The sequence below is a fragment of the Sebastes umbrosus genome, chromosome 8 (genome assembly GCF_015220745.1).
Source record: "Sebastes umbrosus isolate fSebUmb1 chromosome 8, fSebUmb1.pri, whole genome shotgun sequence".
Classification (NCBI taxonomy): domain Eukaryota; kingdom Metazoa; phylum Chordata; class Actinopteri; order Perciformes; family Sebastidae; genus Sebastes; species Sebastes umbrosus.
The window spans coordinates 33125796-33144624 of NC_051276.1; the positions used below are offsets into that span (position 1 = coordinate 33125796).

Consider the following 18829-nt stretch of genomic DNA (forward strand, 5'->3'; position numbering starts at 1 on the left):
GCTTACATTTTTAAGTTGCCAAACTTTAGCCTGAAAATATAAACATACATGTCATCTTTATGGTAATATTCAGATTATATACACACTATACCGTGTACAGCTGTTGTGTTAGCATTCATTTTTACACTGCCCCAGCCTGGGGTCACAGTGTCAAATGAACCGGAAACTCATCTGAATTGATCGACTTGATTATAACCTTTAAATATATTTGAATGTCATATATTATATTGTCGAGTGACATGAATTTGATGACTTTAGATGTGACTTTAACAGTAATGATTTGTGACTTAATTTGGACTTTATAGCCTTTTGACTTTGAATGTTTTAAATGATGTTGAACAAAGTGTGGAGCAAATCAACTCTTCATTCTTCTGACCATTCACGTGGATAAATCTGTTGTGTGACCAGGAGGGAGATGTCTTTGGCGAAGTGCAGTTCGCCGCAATAATTACATATTTCCGCGAATGGGAGGCGTGTTCATGTGTTTCATATTTCCGCGGCTGGGAGGTATGTTCATGTGTTTCATATTTCCGCGGCTGGGAGGCGTGTTCATGTGTTTCAGGCGGGAAACATCATTGTTGATTGGCTGCGGAAACTCTCTGGCTGCTTTTCGCTGCTAAGAGTTAAACTTTCTCAGATTTTGTTTGGTCACACTTCGCCGCAGAATCAAATGGCCGCAGCTGCCGCCGTAGCTTTTTATTGTAGTTCGCTGAAGGCCGCATGTGCCGCTGCTCTGGTGTGAATTCAGTTTTAAGACTCTTCTGAGGTCAATGAAAAACACACGGCAACATACAAATAAATATTTGGCTGACAAAAAAAAATACAATTATCTTTCATTGCATCACAGGAATAACACACCAAGGCACACTTCATCAGGTTGCTTTCAAATTTTAATACATTTATTTGGAGGTCATGAATACAAATTTTATAATCCAGTAAATTATTTGTGTTAATTTACTAATTATTACGCCGTTTAAAATTAAAGTGGTGCTTAATTTGGTGAAAGGCACAAAATTACAGAGCCCCCGGAAGGGACATGATCTTGCAAAAGTACATCTTTTGACTTGTACTGACTTGTTTTGACTCAAAACACCCATTTCAGGACATGAGACTTGACTCGGGACTTGAGACTTGCAGAACAATGACTTTGTCCCACCTCTGTAAGTAGAAAACGTTCCCAGTATGTCATGACACGAGACAGTTAGGAATATGTCAAAGTGATTACAGAATATAGCTGTTGATTTCCTCAAAATTTGCAGGCAGCAGCTTTAACTCAATATGTACTACAAACTTTTTTCATTTTACTGCAAGATTTGTATGGATTTCAATGCAGGTGCCATCCATAATATTGACATAACTTTTAAAAACCAACAAACAAATATGTCTACATGAATTACAGAAATCGCAATAACTATATAAAACCCTTTTTTATTGAGGACATGTGTTGCAGCAGGTACAGGTAAACCAGGTAGAGCTCAACAACAGCTGTTTTCACTTTGAGCTCCTGTCAGTGTTTTTACCTGATTCCATAGCCTGAAGTCTTATCCTCCTCCAGCACACCTTGTTGAGTAATCAGATAACAGCAAACCTGGAATTTCCTACCACATGAACAAAGGTATGATTAGTGTTTACTGTAACCTGAGGGGAAGATAGACAGATACACAGGAGTTACTCATCTATAGATGTGACAACATTTGCATCATCCACCCTGGTATTCCCTTGAAGACTTTTGTTTTTTGGAAAGCCACTTGGCCACATGTTCATATATTGCGTTTGGTTAAATGGTGGTGTGTAGCTCGGTGGGTGGAGCGTGGCAGCACTAAGACGAGGAAGGCTTCGGTTTTATGCATCCAGCTCCGCGGTGCGTTGCCAGGTTTAGAGGTTCAGCTCCCTGCGTAGATCAATGAGTAGAGCGATGCACTGAGTCTGCCAGCGTTGGGGATTTAAATCACACAATGAGCCATCCATGCTGAGGATGGAGGCACCTGCAGCTTCCATAATGTGCCTGGAATATAAAGGCACATTTAATTAAATGTTAAACTGAAAAATCCCCCCATGCTCTTACACTGTTGCATGACATATCTGTGGTGCTCAATGCTTTCTATGAGTTATTTTGTGTTACCACGGCAAAACGAAAATCCGTGTTTCTTAAACTTAAAGGAACAGTGTGTAGGATTTAGAGAGAGAGAGAGCTGCAGAATGCTAAACTGTGGAACTGCCAGCCGCCGTCTGACTTTCATTGCTCCTGAAGTAATGTTATTATGGTAAGGATGGTCTCTGAGCGAGGCGAACGGCGTTACCACGGTTAAGCACTCAGCGGTTCACGTAAAGGGAGTAGTGAGTGGAGGGGTACTCAGTTGGTTGCAATCTGCTACCACACCACTAGATGTCACAAAATCCTACACACTTAAAAACTTAACAAAACTTAAAAACTTTAAAAAACTTGAAGACTGTAAGAACTTTTTAAAAACCCTTAAGGGCTGACCGTCAGACAGTTTGGGGCCGTCGCTGAGCATCTGTCAGCCTAGATTTTGCGGTGTGTCCTGCACCGTCGACTCTAGTCTGCCCGTGTTGGAGACTTTTCTGCCGATTCAGTATGTTGAATTGCGGGCGGTGCTCGTCGGTGAGAGAAATCACTCTGATTGGCTGTTCAGCTTAAGCAAATCAGTCCACAAGAAGAGAAACGGACGTGAAGAAAGCAAACCGACGAGTAAAGTCAAGAGGACAAACACAGAAGGCTCTTCTCATTTTTCATCTTCATCTCATCTGATCAATCCAACACACAGATATTTTCACAGCGACATGAACATCTGGAATGAAGCTAAGTGGTGGTCGTCGGCTGTAGTCTTTGTGCTGTGTTCAAGTGCAAGTTTTGAGCCAAGACAAAGGAGACGTGAGGCAACTCCACTGGTGGCCTTCATCACCGTTAGTTCTTTGATGTTGTCTTGGTGTGTCTGGGTACATCAAGACACGACTGATCAACAGCTGTAAATCACTGTTAGCGTTAAGGAGCGTACTGTTTTATTGCGTTCTGGGGGTCTGTTCTGTTGTGTGTTATTGAAGCAGCACACGCCAAAGTTATTTCTTGGATACGTATGAAAGTCGTCACCCTCTTTTCACATGTGAGTTATAAAAACTGAAAAGGAAGGAATGAAGAAACACAAACTTGATGAAAAAGTAAACACAAAGATGCTTATAAAAACACACCTCATCCTCCAAAAACAATTTACACGGAATACTTTTAATGCTGCATCTCAGAATTTGTCCTAATGCAACATCTTTTCTGAAACCTCTTTGAGTTCACACATGGCAGACCTCACATCTGCAGCCTCTTCCTGGTCTCATTTTGCCAAGATACTTTTTCCTTTATCAGATTGACTGTTCTCTCTGTAGTGGGGAAAGAGTTTTGGATGCTTTGTTTGCCACGTGTTTGTACTGTTTTAAATAAAATCTGTCACAGAAATAGTGCAAGCCAAGATGATATCTGAGAGATGTCAAAGAATATTTGGGGGAACTGTGAAATTACGAGGAAAAAGAGAAGCATTTCCTGTGCAGACTGTGTGGTTCTTCCAAAATGTAATCAATCGTAGCTTGAAAAATAGGAAATTGAAATCATCTTTTAGTATCAAACATTTTCCTCTCTGTGTTAATTCCAACAAGAAGTTTTGTAGTTTGCAGGAAAGAAATGAACAAGAATCATGTGGTTTTAACCAACACAAATGCAATTTCTGTTTCATGAACGAACAGTTCTTTAGTTGCAAGAGGACTGACACAATCTTTATAGTCCAAATGTCTAGAAATATACTATAACTCTTTGTCTATACATATAAGTATAAAACCTTATGTATAATTCAGCTAAAAATAATAATAATTTGGGCCTGAAATATATAGGATATGAGGCAGAACTATTATCAAATAGTTTTAAATAACAATAATATACAATGACTGTGTAACGCATGTGACAGTGAACAGATTTCAACATTCATGCATGAGCCTAATGGGAATCAAACCCTCAACCCCTGCACTGGTAATGCCTTGCTCTTGAACAGTCTGCAGAAAAAAAAATGATCTCAAGTATCTCACCTCTGACCTGTGTGAACATTATTATATTATTATTATTATGAAGTAGCCTTGTACAGAAGATGATCCAGATGTTATTGGGTGTGTGTGCACTGTAGGACCTCTGCAGAAGTCCAACAGGTGGTTGCAGCTCGGGCATGCGCAGTAGACTGGAAAACTGATGAGGCCTTCATGTGCTTTAGGAAAGATTGGATTGAAAGATTGGATTGAAACTTGGAAAACGTGAAGACCCAAACAACTTGTGAACACTGTATCACTACTTTTACCTTGAATTATATAAAATACAGTAATTATACATATCCATAACAAAAACAAATGCTGATTACACATTAAAGCATCAATAATGTGACACACTGAAAGGAGCTGCTCTTCACAATGACTGCTTTTCATTGTGCAATCCTGTATTGCATAATGACAATAAAGCTGAACATTGAACCTCTTAATGTTGATGCTTAACTACATTTAATAATATTTTATTATATGTTTTTTTATTGATTCAATAAAAACAATGCGCGTAATTGAGTACTTCTGCTCATACTCTACCAGAGAACTACTATTAATTGTACAGCAACTCTGCAATACTCTGTCATTAATAATGCAATTATACTGTACATTTCAAGAAATATTCTCATATTTATACTTTTCTTGCATTTATATTTAACACACTTAATAGATCCCACTTCTCAGCATTTTGTATTTACTTATTTACACTATGGTTTTATATGGTTTGATGCACATATTTGTACATATTTATTATTTATTCACATTTCTTTACATATATTGTGTTATATATTGTAGCATTATGTACTTAATTTAAATTTGACATACTTTACTTTTATTTACTTTATTTCTTATTTCTCTTTATGCTTTTATATTAGAGTAACTGTAAGGTTCCAGTTTCCCCGGGGATTAATAAAGTATTGCATCTTTTTCACTTTTCAACCACTTAAAATGCTTCATGCTTAATAAAAATATCTTTTCATTGCATTTCACATTTTTTTTTTTTTATAATTTCCAACCAGTTTCCAGCTGTGGTGAAAAAAGTACCGCCTGCAGCACTCAGAAGTCCGAGCTTCGGAGGAGCACTTGAAAGCAGCCTAACTTTTCTCCAGACTATCATGGTGAAGTTTGTTTCTACTGTAGCAGTGATTTAGTTTATCTCCTCACTAAACCTGGTCGATGTGAGCTCAGCAGCTCAGTTTGTGTTTTATTGAGGATGTCAGTGAGTGAACGGTGAGTCAGGAAGATGATGAAAGCTCACAGCTGATGACGGAGGGCGGTGGTTTCCTTTATTACTTCAGCTCGTAGATCTTCTTTAACTTGGTTGTTGGAGGAAGTTGTTGACATGTAGCTGATCTCACTGATGGATGCACACTTCTTCAGATACAACTGTGTTATATGAAACTCTCTGAAGACTAGTTTTTGCTTTTTAAACTCGAGATTTAACTGTTTTTTTGTTGCAAAAATGCTGCAAAAGTGTCCCCGTTCCTCCAGCCCGGAGGAGGGTGAAGTGTTCCACCGGAGGAGTCGGTGGAGTTCTGCGGCGGCTGCGGTGCTGCTCCTCGGTATGTTCGCTTCGACCTGCTGGGCAGAAGAAGCTTCCTGTCACGGAGCCTACGACCTCTACTTCGTTTTAGACAAGTAAGGAACACCAACACAAGTTAGTTAGTCATCTTCAAATGTTGTTACTTTTGTTTTTAAAGCTGTTAAGTTTGCATGGAAAGGGAGAAAAGATGTGCTACTTTGTTGCAGATGTGAGACTTTGTTGCAGATGTGAGACTTTGTTGCAGATTTGACACTTTGTTGCAGATGTGAGACTTTGTTGCAGATGTGAGACTTTGTTGCAGATGTGCCACCGTTTCTGTGCCCCGTTAGATTCTGTGACCGGATGAGGACATGTTTTGTCACTGCACACGTGTTTGCATGTTTGTTTTTTAACCCTAAATGGTGACACCACAGTGTTAGGTTGAATAATAAATATGGGCCATCAAAAGAGACATTTTAGGCAAAGAATAAATAAATAAATCTGTCTGGAGCCGCAAAACATTTGAGCATTGTGATGACGGTAACACAGTTTATAGCCTAAGTATATAGAATATAAGTCTGATGTAGTGATGGCCAAAGAGCAAATGTACTACGGAGTATTAGGGCCACATTGAGGGGAAAAAACATCTGAGATTTACAGAATAAAGTCGGAATATTACGAGAATAAAGTCATAACTTTATGAGAAAAAAAGTAGTAAGTAGTAAAATTACTACTTTATAATATTGACTTTATTCTCATAATACTATGACTTTTTTCTCTTAAACTTGTGACTTTATTCTCGTAATATTACGACTTTATTCTCGAAATCTCAGATCCATACACCTACAACAATGATAAGTAAAAATGAAAATGTAAACAAAAAACAGTTATTCTTTTCCATTTTTAAAAATCCACAAGGAGCCACTGGAGAGGGGCTAAAGAGCCACAGGTTGCTGACCCCTGACTTATGGCCACCATGTGGTCATGGTAGGGGTGTCAACACTACTTTTAATAAAGGGAGGAAGTGTAAATGCTGCAGTTTGCCAAGATGGCAATGATTTGGGGAAGGCCATTTCCTGTTTCAGCATGACCACATCCAAGGGCACGAAGCCAGCTCCATAATGAAATAGTTTTCCTGGTTTAGTGTGGAAGAAGTTGACTAGTCTGACCTCAAACCCATCCAACACATTTGGGATGAACTAGAATCCATACTGTGAGCCAGACCTGATCCTCCAACATCAGTGTTGGACCTCACTGATGCTCTTGTGTCTGAATGGGTGTAAATCTCTGCAGCCAGGTTCCAACGTATTGTGGAAAACCTTCCCAGAAGAGTGGAGGCTGTTATAACGGCAGATTAATGCCCATGGCAAAGAGCATAGAAGCAAAGAGACACAACTCCAGTGTTTATTTGACAGCAGCTGCTGCCGCCATTTTGGACTGAATGCTTATTATATGTATATAACAATGTGTTATATGACAATAGAATAGAAATAATTTACTTTTACTTTTGTGCGGAACTTTGTAGGCGGATGTTTTACTGGCGTCAGGTATTCGTTTTCAGTCCAAGATGGTGGAAGCGTAGCTCTGCTGCTGGGCGCTGATGTTGCAATGCAACAAACAATTGACTTTCACTTCTTGGCAATATACGTTCTTTGCCCATAGTTTTGGATTAGGCCCTTTTCACATTAGCCATGTTGACATGTCATTACAGGGTGAACACAGGTGTAATTAATAACATTATTTATGGCTCTGATCCATTTAGGTGGATGTGGGCTCTGGTATCAAACAACGTATATTGCTAAGAAATGAAAGTCAATTGTTCGTTCCATTGCAACATCAGTACCCAGCAGCAAAGCTATGCTTCCGCTATTTTGGTTTGCAAACAACTACCGGACGCCAAGCCCCCAGGAAGAGCGCCGGCCGTTGATCCCAATTTTCTTAGTGGCCAAACGGCGGTACTACAACTTCTGTGTCCATCCTAAAAGTTGTAAAACGCACTAATAGCTGAATCCAGAGTTATTTCCCTTCCCCCGTTCACGTGAATGAGACCCAGACCGAGGATGGAGGGAGGGCTGGGAGGCGGAGTTAGCAATCCGTGACGACAGCATGACGCAGGAAGATCCGGGTACTTTTCCATTCGGAAGTCGAGCCATTTTGTCATCATGCGCCACCGAACAACTTTCATAGGAAAGAACGGGGCCCCGCCTCCAATGCTGTATCCACTTCTCTTAATAAATCCATGTCGGACGCCAGTAAAACGTCTGCCTACAAAGTGCCGCACAAAAAGTAAACAACATATTCACATTTAAGAAGCTGGAATCAGATAATTGAGACTTTTTTTTTCTTAAAAAAAATACTCAAACTGATCAATCGATTATCAAAATAGTTGCCGATTGATTTAATAGTTGACAACTAATTGATTGTAATCATTGCAGCTTTACAACACAGTAAGGGTTATGTACTACAAAACAATGAAAAGACAATGAATTACATGAAACACAGCACAACAAAGTATAATAGCAGTAAAAGTCAACCCAACTCCCATAATGTTCTCATCCACCACAGTGTTTTATGTTTCTGAATAACGAGGTGACCGTATTTGGTTTCAGTTCATTTAGTACACAAAGCAGCTATGTGAACGTGACGTTATAATCGTGTTGTAATACAGTTCTGACCTTTCAAATCCATCTGCAGCCACAGCAACTCTGGCTAAGTACAAACAAACATGATCTTTACTTTATGAGGACGCATTAACAAACTCAGCTAACGCTTTTTAGATCTGCGAAGGTTTCAGGACGTTAGTTTAGAGACTTGAGAAAAGAACATCCTGCACACTGGTCTTGCTTACCATCACAATTTATTGATCATACTAATGTTTCTGGACCTTCGTCAAGACAGCATCTCTTAAATGTGGAACTTTGTGGCAGATTATTTACCTGCTGCTGTCAATTATTGAGAGACACTCCCACAGGAGAGTAATTGTCCCACACCTGTGCACACAGAGTGGGCGGAGCATTAAGATCAATGCTGTATGAATAGTGTAAATAGTCTTGACGAAGGTCCAGAGGAAACGTTATTATGATCAATAAATTGTGATGCTAAGCAAGAACAATGTGCTGGATCTTCTTTTCTCAAGGCTCAAGTTATACTTTCCAACTGAAATGAATGCACGCTTCAAAAAATGTTTAACAGCAGTAATGTCACGTATACTAAGTGAGTATAGACAACATGAAAACACCTGTATTGTCCCTCAAAGTTGGAGATAGGTGTGCATGTTTACGCCTGACTTGGAAAGTTAAAACCTTCTCAAACTGGTCAGGTTGTATCTGGTCCAGTCTGTCTTGTGACTATTCAGATCTGATAGATACCCGAGGCCTGTCCCTGATTTGCTGGTGACATGTGATGCTCAGTGGTTTCATGAGAGGAAGAGAGTACTCTGACAAAACCTCATGGAACCACAACACAGGTCTAACCATGACCATGACTACTCACTGACACTAACACTAACCAAGTAGTTTTAACCAAGCCTTAACCATGCTGTCTCTAAGGACTGATAGTTGGTCACATGGTGTCATGAGGTTTGTCTATATATTGTCTCTCTTTCATGAGACATACTGCCAATGTCGGGAAATGACCATGAAAACAGAAGAATAGAGGTTTGTCACCTCTTCCTCCCACACAATGACAAAGAAAATGCTTACTACTTTAAAGTACTTTACTAAATGAATAGTCTTTGAATCTTCTCTGTCCTATAAGATCAACTAGCAGTATATCACCGTAACGTATGACTATTTGAGTCCTCAAACATGACCCAAAATAGGATCTTAATCATCACTGAGAAGTCCTTGAATGTTGTGTGTTAATCATGCAAACTACCAAGAAAGAATTGCATCACCGTTTGGCAGTGCAACCACTTCCTGTTTCTTGTATGCACTCAAAGTGCTGCTTCAGGCGTCAAACATACAGATACTGCTGCACACAGCCACATTCAGTCAGCTCAGCAACACTTTGCAGTAGCGTCATGCAAAAAAAAGGTCTCCTAATATATTTCAGAGAGTTTACGGCCTTGACAGCAACTGTTTCTAATCCTGTCCTCCCCCGGCTTGGACTCGTGCCATTACTCAGGGCCGTTGAGTTGAAACATTGACCCATTTCCAAGCTACTCCACCCTATTTCTAAATTGCTAAATTACAGGATGATGACTGAGATTATTTGCAAAAGTTTGACCAAGTGCATGTATGCATTTGTAAATTGATGGTCTGTTTGATTTACATATGCATGTTTATATTTGTGAAACACAAAAAAGCCTATTCTGCAGTGATTGTGCCAAGTCATCAGTTTGTCAGTGTGTCAAGTAGTAGCACGTCTCTCTGAAGGAAGTTTACTTTATCCCTGCAGATAAAGAAGCTCCACAGTCAGACTTCCTGATTGTACCGATAAGACTAAGATCCTAACGTCAGCAATTTGTGCTGCAAGATTTGTTGCAGCAGTACAAGTTTCTGTACAAAGAAACGTCGGTTTTGGTGTTCTAACACCGAGTGATGGTGTTTCAGTCTGAGGCCAGTCAATGAAAGCTTCACTGTTTTGGTTTTTCTAAACACTCTTTCCAAGGAAACGTCCTGTGAGGTGACATGTCTAATGTCACTGAGCCGTCTTTCTTCAGGGAAGTTTCACTGAGAGCCAAGCTCCCTTTTTCAGGAACGCCCTGATCACACGGTTACACACATTCACACCTGGAAGCTGACCAGTACGCTCCCAGTCTGATGTGCTGGTATAACTGAGCTGCAGCGTCGGGGTCTAAAGCCCCTGACACACACCAAGCTGACGGCCAGTTTGGGGCCGTCAGTGAGCGTCTGTTGATCTAGTTTTTGCGGTGTGTCTTGCACCGTCGGCTCTAGTCTGTGTTCAAATGCAACTTTTTGGCCAAGACAAAGGCAAAGCGAGGCGACTCAACAGTCGGCCTTCGTCGCTGCTAGTTCTTTGATGTCGGGTTCATTCCTATCTGATCAGCGCTGCCTAGTTTGACCGTTTGATCAGAGTTTGCGAGTTTCACGAGCAGTGATTGACAGCTGCGGGCTTCGAAATCTTGCAAATGCCATTAAGAGCACCGGAGGACACATAGGAACGTGAATTTTTTCAGATTACCTGTCTCATGATGCACTTCTGTCAGGATATAGTGACCGTTTTATAAAAATGACTTTTTATTTTTAATCATATTTACTCAAAGTTTCCAACTACAGCTTTAAAGTATATCTTGAAATTCCGCTAACCAAATCTCAGATGATATTGAATCTTTTATCACTATACTTTATATAACTTACAGTGATTTATAGCCCCTGTCTAGCTCCTGGCGTATTTGTAATCAACTGGTAAAGTGGGATGGAAAGTTATAGAAATGCAGAATACAGTTAAAAAGCCAGAGCAGCTTAAATGCTATCAACACCATACCGATGTGTTCTGGAGCAATAAAATTAAGTTAACTGCCGCACCAACACTCAATTAACCACCGCTAATTATTCCCCGCTGACACCATGTTGTCAAAGTGCAGTGTAACTTCCCTTTACCCTCGCGGCCGTCTCTGTGTGACCTTGTCTCTGGGCAGCGGAGAGGTGGCATGAAAGATGAGCCTCCTAATGGTCAAACCCTTCTGTTTTATGTTCTCCGCACATACATTGAATTGTAATTATTGCTTTAATTACCTCTTTGTCGTTAACATCAAGGGCACATGATTTTACACGTCGTGTTCACTGTGGTCAGGTTGACTTATGGAGGGGTGAGAAGGGCCAAGGGCTACAGGGTGACACCCTCCTAACATTGGTTTGTCCTTCGTTACAGCGGGAAATTTATGCATCGCTTTCAACAATTACTAAGTCTTAATTAGTTTTAATGAGACGAAAGAGAGGTGGAAGAAGTGCTTTTACTCAAATAAAGATACCTCAAAGGAAAACCTCCTGTTTGCAGTTTTCATTCATTCATAAGAGCGAAAGGAAAGAAGGATTGATAGAAGAGCACATGGAAGGACATTTCCTGTTTGTCTTTTGTAATGGCCTTTTCCTGCCCGAGGCTCCTCCTGCACATCTGGCCATCTTTCTCTGACCTCATGCTCTCTTTTATTTGAGGAGTTTTTATGTCGTCTTATGCCGACCTTACACCAAACAACTTTTCAAGCAATTTAACTATCACTGACATATTTCCAACATTGGAGGAAAATCATGAGAGTTTTGCTTAAGACTGACATCGACCAAAGAAATTCTTAGTCGACTAACACTTATACGATTTTTTCGAATAATCCATCAGTTGATTTTATGGATAGATCAGTAAAACTGAGTTTCTCCACAAAAGAATCACACAAAAGCACCACTTTAAATCTGGTGTTTATCAGAGATGTGCTCTTACGTTTCTTAGAAATAAGTCATTCAGCATTAATAACGACTAATCTACTGAAGAAATCTCATATCTATGATTTCAACACAGTATTATCACTAAGAAATATTATGATTTTTCAATGGAATAACAGTAAGCTGAGACAATATACTATAATATTGTAATATTTCTTCAGGTTTTCTCCTTCCTCACTCCATAAAATCATCCGTTCCGTTTTCGTTCATTCTCTTTATCGACCGCCCACAGAATCTCGTCTAAGAGCAAATCGACCAATTGGTTGACTAATCGACTAGGAGGGGGCGGCCCTAGTTTTGCTAGAGTTGTGGCGCGTTCGCGTGATCCTGATCATTTAGTGTAAGGTGGTCATAAAACTCAGTTCAAGCTGTCTCTAGTCTTTTTCTTGTGTTGACGTTCCGATAAAATCAAACATGTTTAATATTATTACCCAGTTTTTTCAAAATCTTATAGTCTGTGACTAAAAACTCTGTGACTTATGTCTTTAGATGTGAGAGAATGTCAGACTTCAGTCTTTTAAAAGTCTTTTCAAAGTCTTCTAGTGTCTGGTAGGCAGGCTTTAGAGAGCGTAACGGAGTTGGGAACTAGGGGTGTCATGATATACCTGTATGACAATAACCATATTAACCATGTTAATAAAACACATGCAATAATATCATGTAAATAATCCAGCACCTCTTAGGCATGCTTTTGTACAATCATGGTTGCGGACTCTCCACCTCCCTACACTCGTATTTTAAGTGTAATTAATTTGCCAAAATAGAGACAAAATGCACAATAAATAAAGAGAAAGATGAATTAGACTGATAGCATTATTGTTATTTTTATCAAATATTCTATAGACGTCACAATAATATCGTTATCATGAATTGTTTTGGCCACGATTTAGTGAAAATCTGATGTTAACAGCCTTATTGGGACCCATTGCTAATGTTGGTTTAGACGTATCACTTTGGTGACTTTTCTATGTTTATTCAGGAGAATAAATTCTAACTGAACCATCCAACTAGATCTGTAGAAAGACAAAGCTTCTGTGAACATGTGAGTGTTCTAACAGCTGAAGTAGCTGCTATAGTACACAGACTTATCAGCACAATTATCCAGCATGTGGCTGGTGTTAATGTCCAACTGTGGTTGGGCTACAAAGCACAAATAACTGTACAGTTATTTTACTCCCCAGCACACAATCTGCTGCCGCTGACGAGCTGCAAACTGACTGTTGCTGTTCTTGTTTCAGGTCTGGAAGTGTCTCCGCTGACTGGGTCGAGATTTACTCGTTTGTGAGGAACCTCACCGACAGATTTGTGAGGTGAGTGCAAAAGTCGCTACAGAGTCAACGTCATACACTTTCTCTGGAAACAAAAGTTTCAGGGTTTCATAATGCTTATATTTTGTGAAATTCTACTCTGCAGACTTAGACCTGCAGATATTGCATGGAGAGAGGTCAAGCAATGATTTAAAATGCATATAAAAAAGCAGAAAATATAAGAAAAGATATTCATGCATCTCTTAAAAATTAAGTCAAATGAGCTGATTGGTTGCAGAAATAATACAATCCATAACAAGATACCTTTATTTTACATGTGTTTAATATTTAATATTATCATGGCTGCTTTGTCGGATACATTTAAGAGCTTATGACATTCGTTGCAGCTCCCACCTGTTTTACAAACTATCAAATTGCAAAATTTACGACATCCCGTTTTTGCACATAATTCATTAAAAACCGGAGAAACCGGCTTGAAACGTTCGGCTTGCATAACGTTTGAGTCAAACGGCGCCTGCCAGCACAGTACAGACGGTGGCGACCCAGCCAGAATGAAGTGGTTGGTTGAAGAAAATAGCAAAGGCACCAGGTGGGAGTGGGTGGCAGAGAGGAGCAGTCTTCTGGGCTGTGAGAATGGCCATTTGCACCGGGGGGGTCCGGCGCCACACTTATCCCCTGCTTCTCCACCACAGAACGGCTGACAGGCAGACAATGTACAGTAAAGCAAAAGAACACTGGAAGGCGACGAGGACAATCTGCTAAACAATGCTCGCTCACCAAGAGCTCTTCTGTTGCGCCATGTGGAGCGAACTGGACTACTTCACCAACCCCCCCCCCCTCACCCTCCCATCCTCCAAAGAATCCCACCACCACCACCACCCTCTGATATGTCCTTGGCATCGCCGCCTCTCTATCCGTCCTCTTTCCATACTGCTTCATATACAATCACAGGCTCCACTGGAAGCCTTTAAGTTTGACGTTAAGTCCCCACCCACGGTTTATCATCTCTGACTTGAGCGCGGTTAGTTTTTTAGACCACATATGACTCTGAAAACTTGCAGACAGGATGTGGATGTATACGGGCTGCTACCGCCACCAGCCAAATTTGGCCGTGTGGCTTAAAGATTGTGCTATGTTTGCGGGGGAGGATCGCGACTGGGCCATGTGTCACGTGGGTGAGAAATATCAGCACCTCTCCTTATGCTCCGAAAGGCTTCGGCTCTCTGAAGGAAACACTTGTGCGCTTAACTATCTGAAGTTTAAACTCGCTCTGTGGGATGGCATCCGTGTGCTGTGCGTTTGTGACGAGAGATGGGAAGTAACGGAGTATATCTAAGTCCTGTACTTCAGTATTCTAATACTGTATTCGGGAGACTACTTACTGGTTACTTATATCATTTAAGATGTTAAATAGAGATGCTCAGATCCTACTTTTTCTCTCCATATATCACTTCTCATATATCAGTGCTGTTCTTTCTTTTTAAATTTAAAATCGGTAAACTGTGTAGACATGATTGGTATTATTATTCTGTGTGTAAGCTGTAGATTAAACTATGTACTGTATCTAACACACTTTTTAGGCTTGTGCAAATGTTAATTATATTGTTATATTAGGTTTTAGGGCTGCAACTAAAGATTATTTTCATTATTGATTAATCTTTCTCGATTAATGGATTAGTTGTTTGGTCTATAAAATGTCAGAAAATGGTGAAAAATGTTCAATCAGTGTTTCCCAAAGCCCAAGATGACGTCCTCAAATGTCTTGATTTGTCCACAACTCAAAGATATTCAGTTTACTGTCATAGAGGAGGAAAGAAACCAGAACATATTCACATTTAAGAAACTGGAATCAGAGAATTCTTTCTTAAAAAATGACTCAAATCGATTATCAAAATAGTTGCCGATTAATTTAATAGTTGACAACTAATCGATTCATCTTTGCATCTCCGTTATTTTTCAGATAGCGTTGTTACCTTTTTATTAACCTCAGCAACTATACGTTGGGGCTGTGCGATATGGAAAATTCAATTAAATCACAATATTTTTTTACCAAATACCTCAATATACTGCAACGATATTGTAGGGTTGACTATTATACAATAATGAGATTTTTGATAAATAATCATCAGTAATGTGGATATAAGGCAAATAATAGAACAGCTAGAACAGTTTTATTAGTTTTTGGTGACGTTTTCAGGTCCATTTTTTACAGTGGGAGATGAGAGAAACGACATTTTATTTCTCTCTGTGCTCACAAATTTCAGCAAGACGTAAACTCAACAGAATATTTATGAGGCAGCTGTAATGTTACAGAAGGATACTGAATGTAAACAGTGCTGGCTGTACAGAGAAGACTCTGATCTCAGTGTCCAGCGTCAGTTCACACCCTTAAACACTCACAGGTACAAAGTATATATTTGTGTAACAGGATGTGTGTGTGTGTGTGTGTGTTTATGCGTGACTCATCAGCACAACATGTTTCCTGTCTGTGAATTGATTAATCACTTCCCCCAGTTCCACAGAAGCTGCTTTAAGTCGTACACTAATATTAGTTGACATTAAAAGAGCCCCTTCTGTTTGGTTAATTATACATGCCTCTTTTCATTCTCCTGAACTGAGCTGAACCCATGTAGGAGCTTTATATAAAACTGTCAGTCACACCGACTCCTTAATAGCCATCCTGAGTGTTTTACATGTCACGCTGTGTGGGCGGTCGATAAAGAGGATGAACGACGGAGCGGAAGTGATGACGTTATGGAGTGAGGAAGGAGAAAACCTGAGGAAATAGTACAATAGTATAGCATATTGTCTCAGCTTAGTGTTATTCCATTGAAAAATCATAACATTTTTTAATGATAATGCTGTGTTGAACTCATAGATGTAAACAAAAGAAACCTTGTCGTCCAAAAAAGTAATCCAAAAACCGACCACCATCGTCTGAGCGTCTATCTAGCGCAGACAAGATCGCGTTCTCATAGTCTCAGTCTTCGCAGTAGAGACTAGACGCCGTCGCTGCAACAAGACCAATCCTCGCCGCACAGATTTCATTTCAACAATCACAACTACAAACATGGCATTGGTAAAAATTATCACGTGGCCGCTGATCAATGCTGTATACACTCATGTCTCCTCCATTTTCTTGTCGTCTGCGCATACTGTATATCTCGTGCCAGACGATGAGATCGATTGTTCATAGAGTGAAAGGAAAACGTAAAACTTATTCTCAGGAAGAAAGAGAATCAGCATATTTCTCAAAATGTTGAACAATTACATTTATACAGTAGCTTATTTACATTTTTATGGATTGAATCACTTAAATTATCTTTTTTAGATTCTGAAAAAAATATAGAATTATATATATTACAAAATGTTGATTGGAATACAAATAAAGTTATTATTAAATAATATACTGATATTCTGATTTGATAAAATGTGTGAGAGACTAGAAGGGGAAGCAACTGAGTTAAGAAGGAAATGACGAGTTTAACGCTACAAAGTGTCAAAGGAACACATTTTATTGGGGACCAACTCAAATGAGCACCTGTTGGTCCCGGGGAGTCACTACGTGTAAAACGTATCAACATCGTTCATTTCTGATTCCTAATTTTTGACTTTTGTTTTCCTCTTCAGCCCCAGAATGAGAGTGTCGTTCATCGTGTTCTCGGCCCAAGCAAAGGTCCTGCTGCCTCTGACTGGAGACAGGTAATGAAACTCTGAAACTGTGAAATAACACATGGTCTAAATATGTCAATTCTGTCTACTTTTGTTTTAATATATGTTTGTTTTTATCAGCAACAGTTGTGAGATGACATAAATGTGTCAGCTGTTACAGATTTTGCTGTACCGTGTGAACCCTTGTATCTCTCCCATCTAAAGTCTCTAATGTTGTAAACCAATGATTGGGACTGTTTTGTAGCAGTATTGGAAATATACAAAATGTTTGCATCATTGTGATAAAGTAACTTAATTAATCAGGTAGTTAACTAGATTAGCCCCAAAACGACATTCCTGTGTAGTTGCTTGATACATTAACAGATTTTCAACTGATTAAAAAAACTGATATAAAGTTGTTTTTTTTCCATATTGCCCTGTCCTACTACTTGCTATTATTCTATCTCTCAAATCCCCTTAATTTACTTCTAAAACCAGCAAAAAGGAAACAAATGAATTTTGTTTAAAAAATCTTCACAATTGTAAATAACAAAAATAATAGAAGAGCAGCAGATATTGTTTCTTAGTAAGTTTGACAAACTAAAGATATGTACAATAGTATTAAATAATATTAAAAACATTAAACTGATGGTAAGATTTTGCTCATTAGATAAATTGCTGTGAGTTATAATAAATTGTGATCTCACATATAAGTATGCGCTTATATAATAATATCATCAGCTAATAACATCATTTTATATTATTATTATAATATTTTACAGACTATGTGTTATACTATATATTTGACCTTGCTGTAGTTACATACTATGAAAGTGTTTAGTTGATTTGGGTTTAAAATGAACTTGAACATGTTTGCGTGGTGACATTAGGTTGAAGTTGGAGGTTTAATTCCCACCGGGCCTCTAAATGCCAAACTGGATAAACAGCTTCTATTTTCACCTTTTATTACCGGAACAACTTGTTAAAGTCTCTTTTCCAGCTCGACCATCACCACAAGTTTCCACCACAGCATGTAGCTACAGTACAGTAGCTGTAACATGATACAGAAACCTACAGTGTGAAAACAATACTTGTAATTCTGATATGATTACATATATTTTCTGTGCGTTTTAAGGTATGAGATAGAAGAGGGTCTGAAGCGCTTGCGGGAGGTGAAACCAGCAGGTGAAACCTACATGCACGAGGGAATAAAAGCGGTGAGTTTTAAAACCAATTAGCTTTTTTTTTTTTAACAAATATAGAAAACGACTGAGATGTGATGAAATGTTTTGGTGTCATTTCCACCTGCAGGCCTCAACTCAGATACGGGCCCAAACCACCAAGTCGTCCAGCATCATCCTGGCTTTGACGGACGGGAAACTTGACGTTTACATTCACGAGCTCACAATAAAAGAGGTGAGATTATTATATCCTCAAACAGTAATCTAACTGCAAATACAAATTCAATTTTCCTTAATATTTAAATTATATTTTTTTAAATATATGTTTATTATTTTTGAGAAAATAGCAGAAAAAACATCCCATTTTTTAAAATGTATTTAATTAGTGGCATATTTATTCATTTTTGAATGTTTTGGTGCCTGGACATCCTGCATGGGTACATCTTTTTCTTTTCTTTACATCATCTACACATTTGTTTGATGTGCAGGCTGAGGAGGCGAGGAAATATGGCGCCCGTGTTTACTGTGTGGGTATCAAGGACTTCGACGAGCAGCAGGTAAGAAAAGCTTCCGTCTTAATCTGCGGCGGTAAAAACACCGGTGACGTCTGTCTCTGAATGTATGCTGAACGATTACATTTCATAGCGAGAGACACGTTGCCGTGTTGGAAGAGTGTCAAGAAAGGTAAACACGTGTAATGCGAGTGCCATTATTACCTGTATGGAA

The 18829-nt window shown here is 39.2% G+C and overlaps 1 protein-coding gene across 1 annotated transcript in view; it reads left to right on the plus strand.

Annotated features, from left to right (window-relative positions):
* Positions 1 to 5081: 5081 nt before the first annotated feature.
* Positions 5082 to 18829, plus strand: part of antxr2a (ANTXR cell adhesion molecule 2a) — a 100871-nt gene continuing 87123 nt past the window's right edge. The window contains exons 1-6 of the mRNA XM_037777582.1: positions 5082 to 5721; positions 13242 to 13313; positions 16902 to 16973; positions 18058 to 18139; positions 18234 to 18338; positions 18592 to 18660. Of these exons, the coding sequence (XP_037633510.1) occupies positions 5546 to 5721; positions 13242 to 13313; positions 16902 to 16973; positions 18058 to 18139; positions 18234 to 18338; positions 18592 to 18660 (576 nt within the window). The 5' untranslated portion in view covers positions 5082 to 5545. The remainder of the gene's footprint in view (positions 5722 to 13241; positions 13314 to 16901; positions 16974 to 18057; positions 18140 to 18233; positions 18339 to 18591; positions 18661 to 18829) is intronic.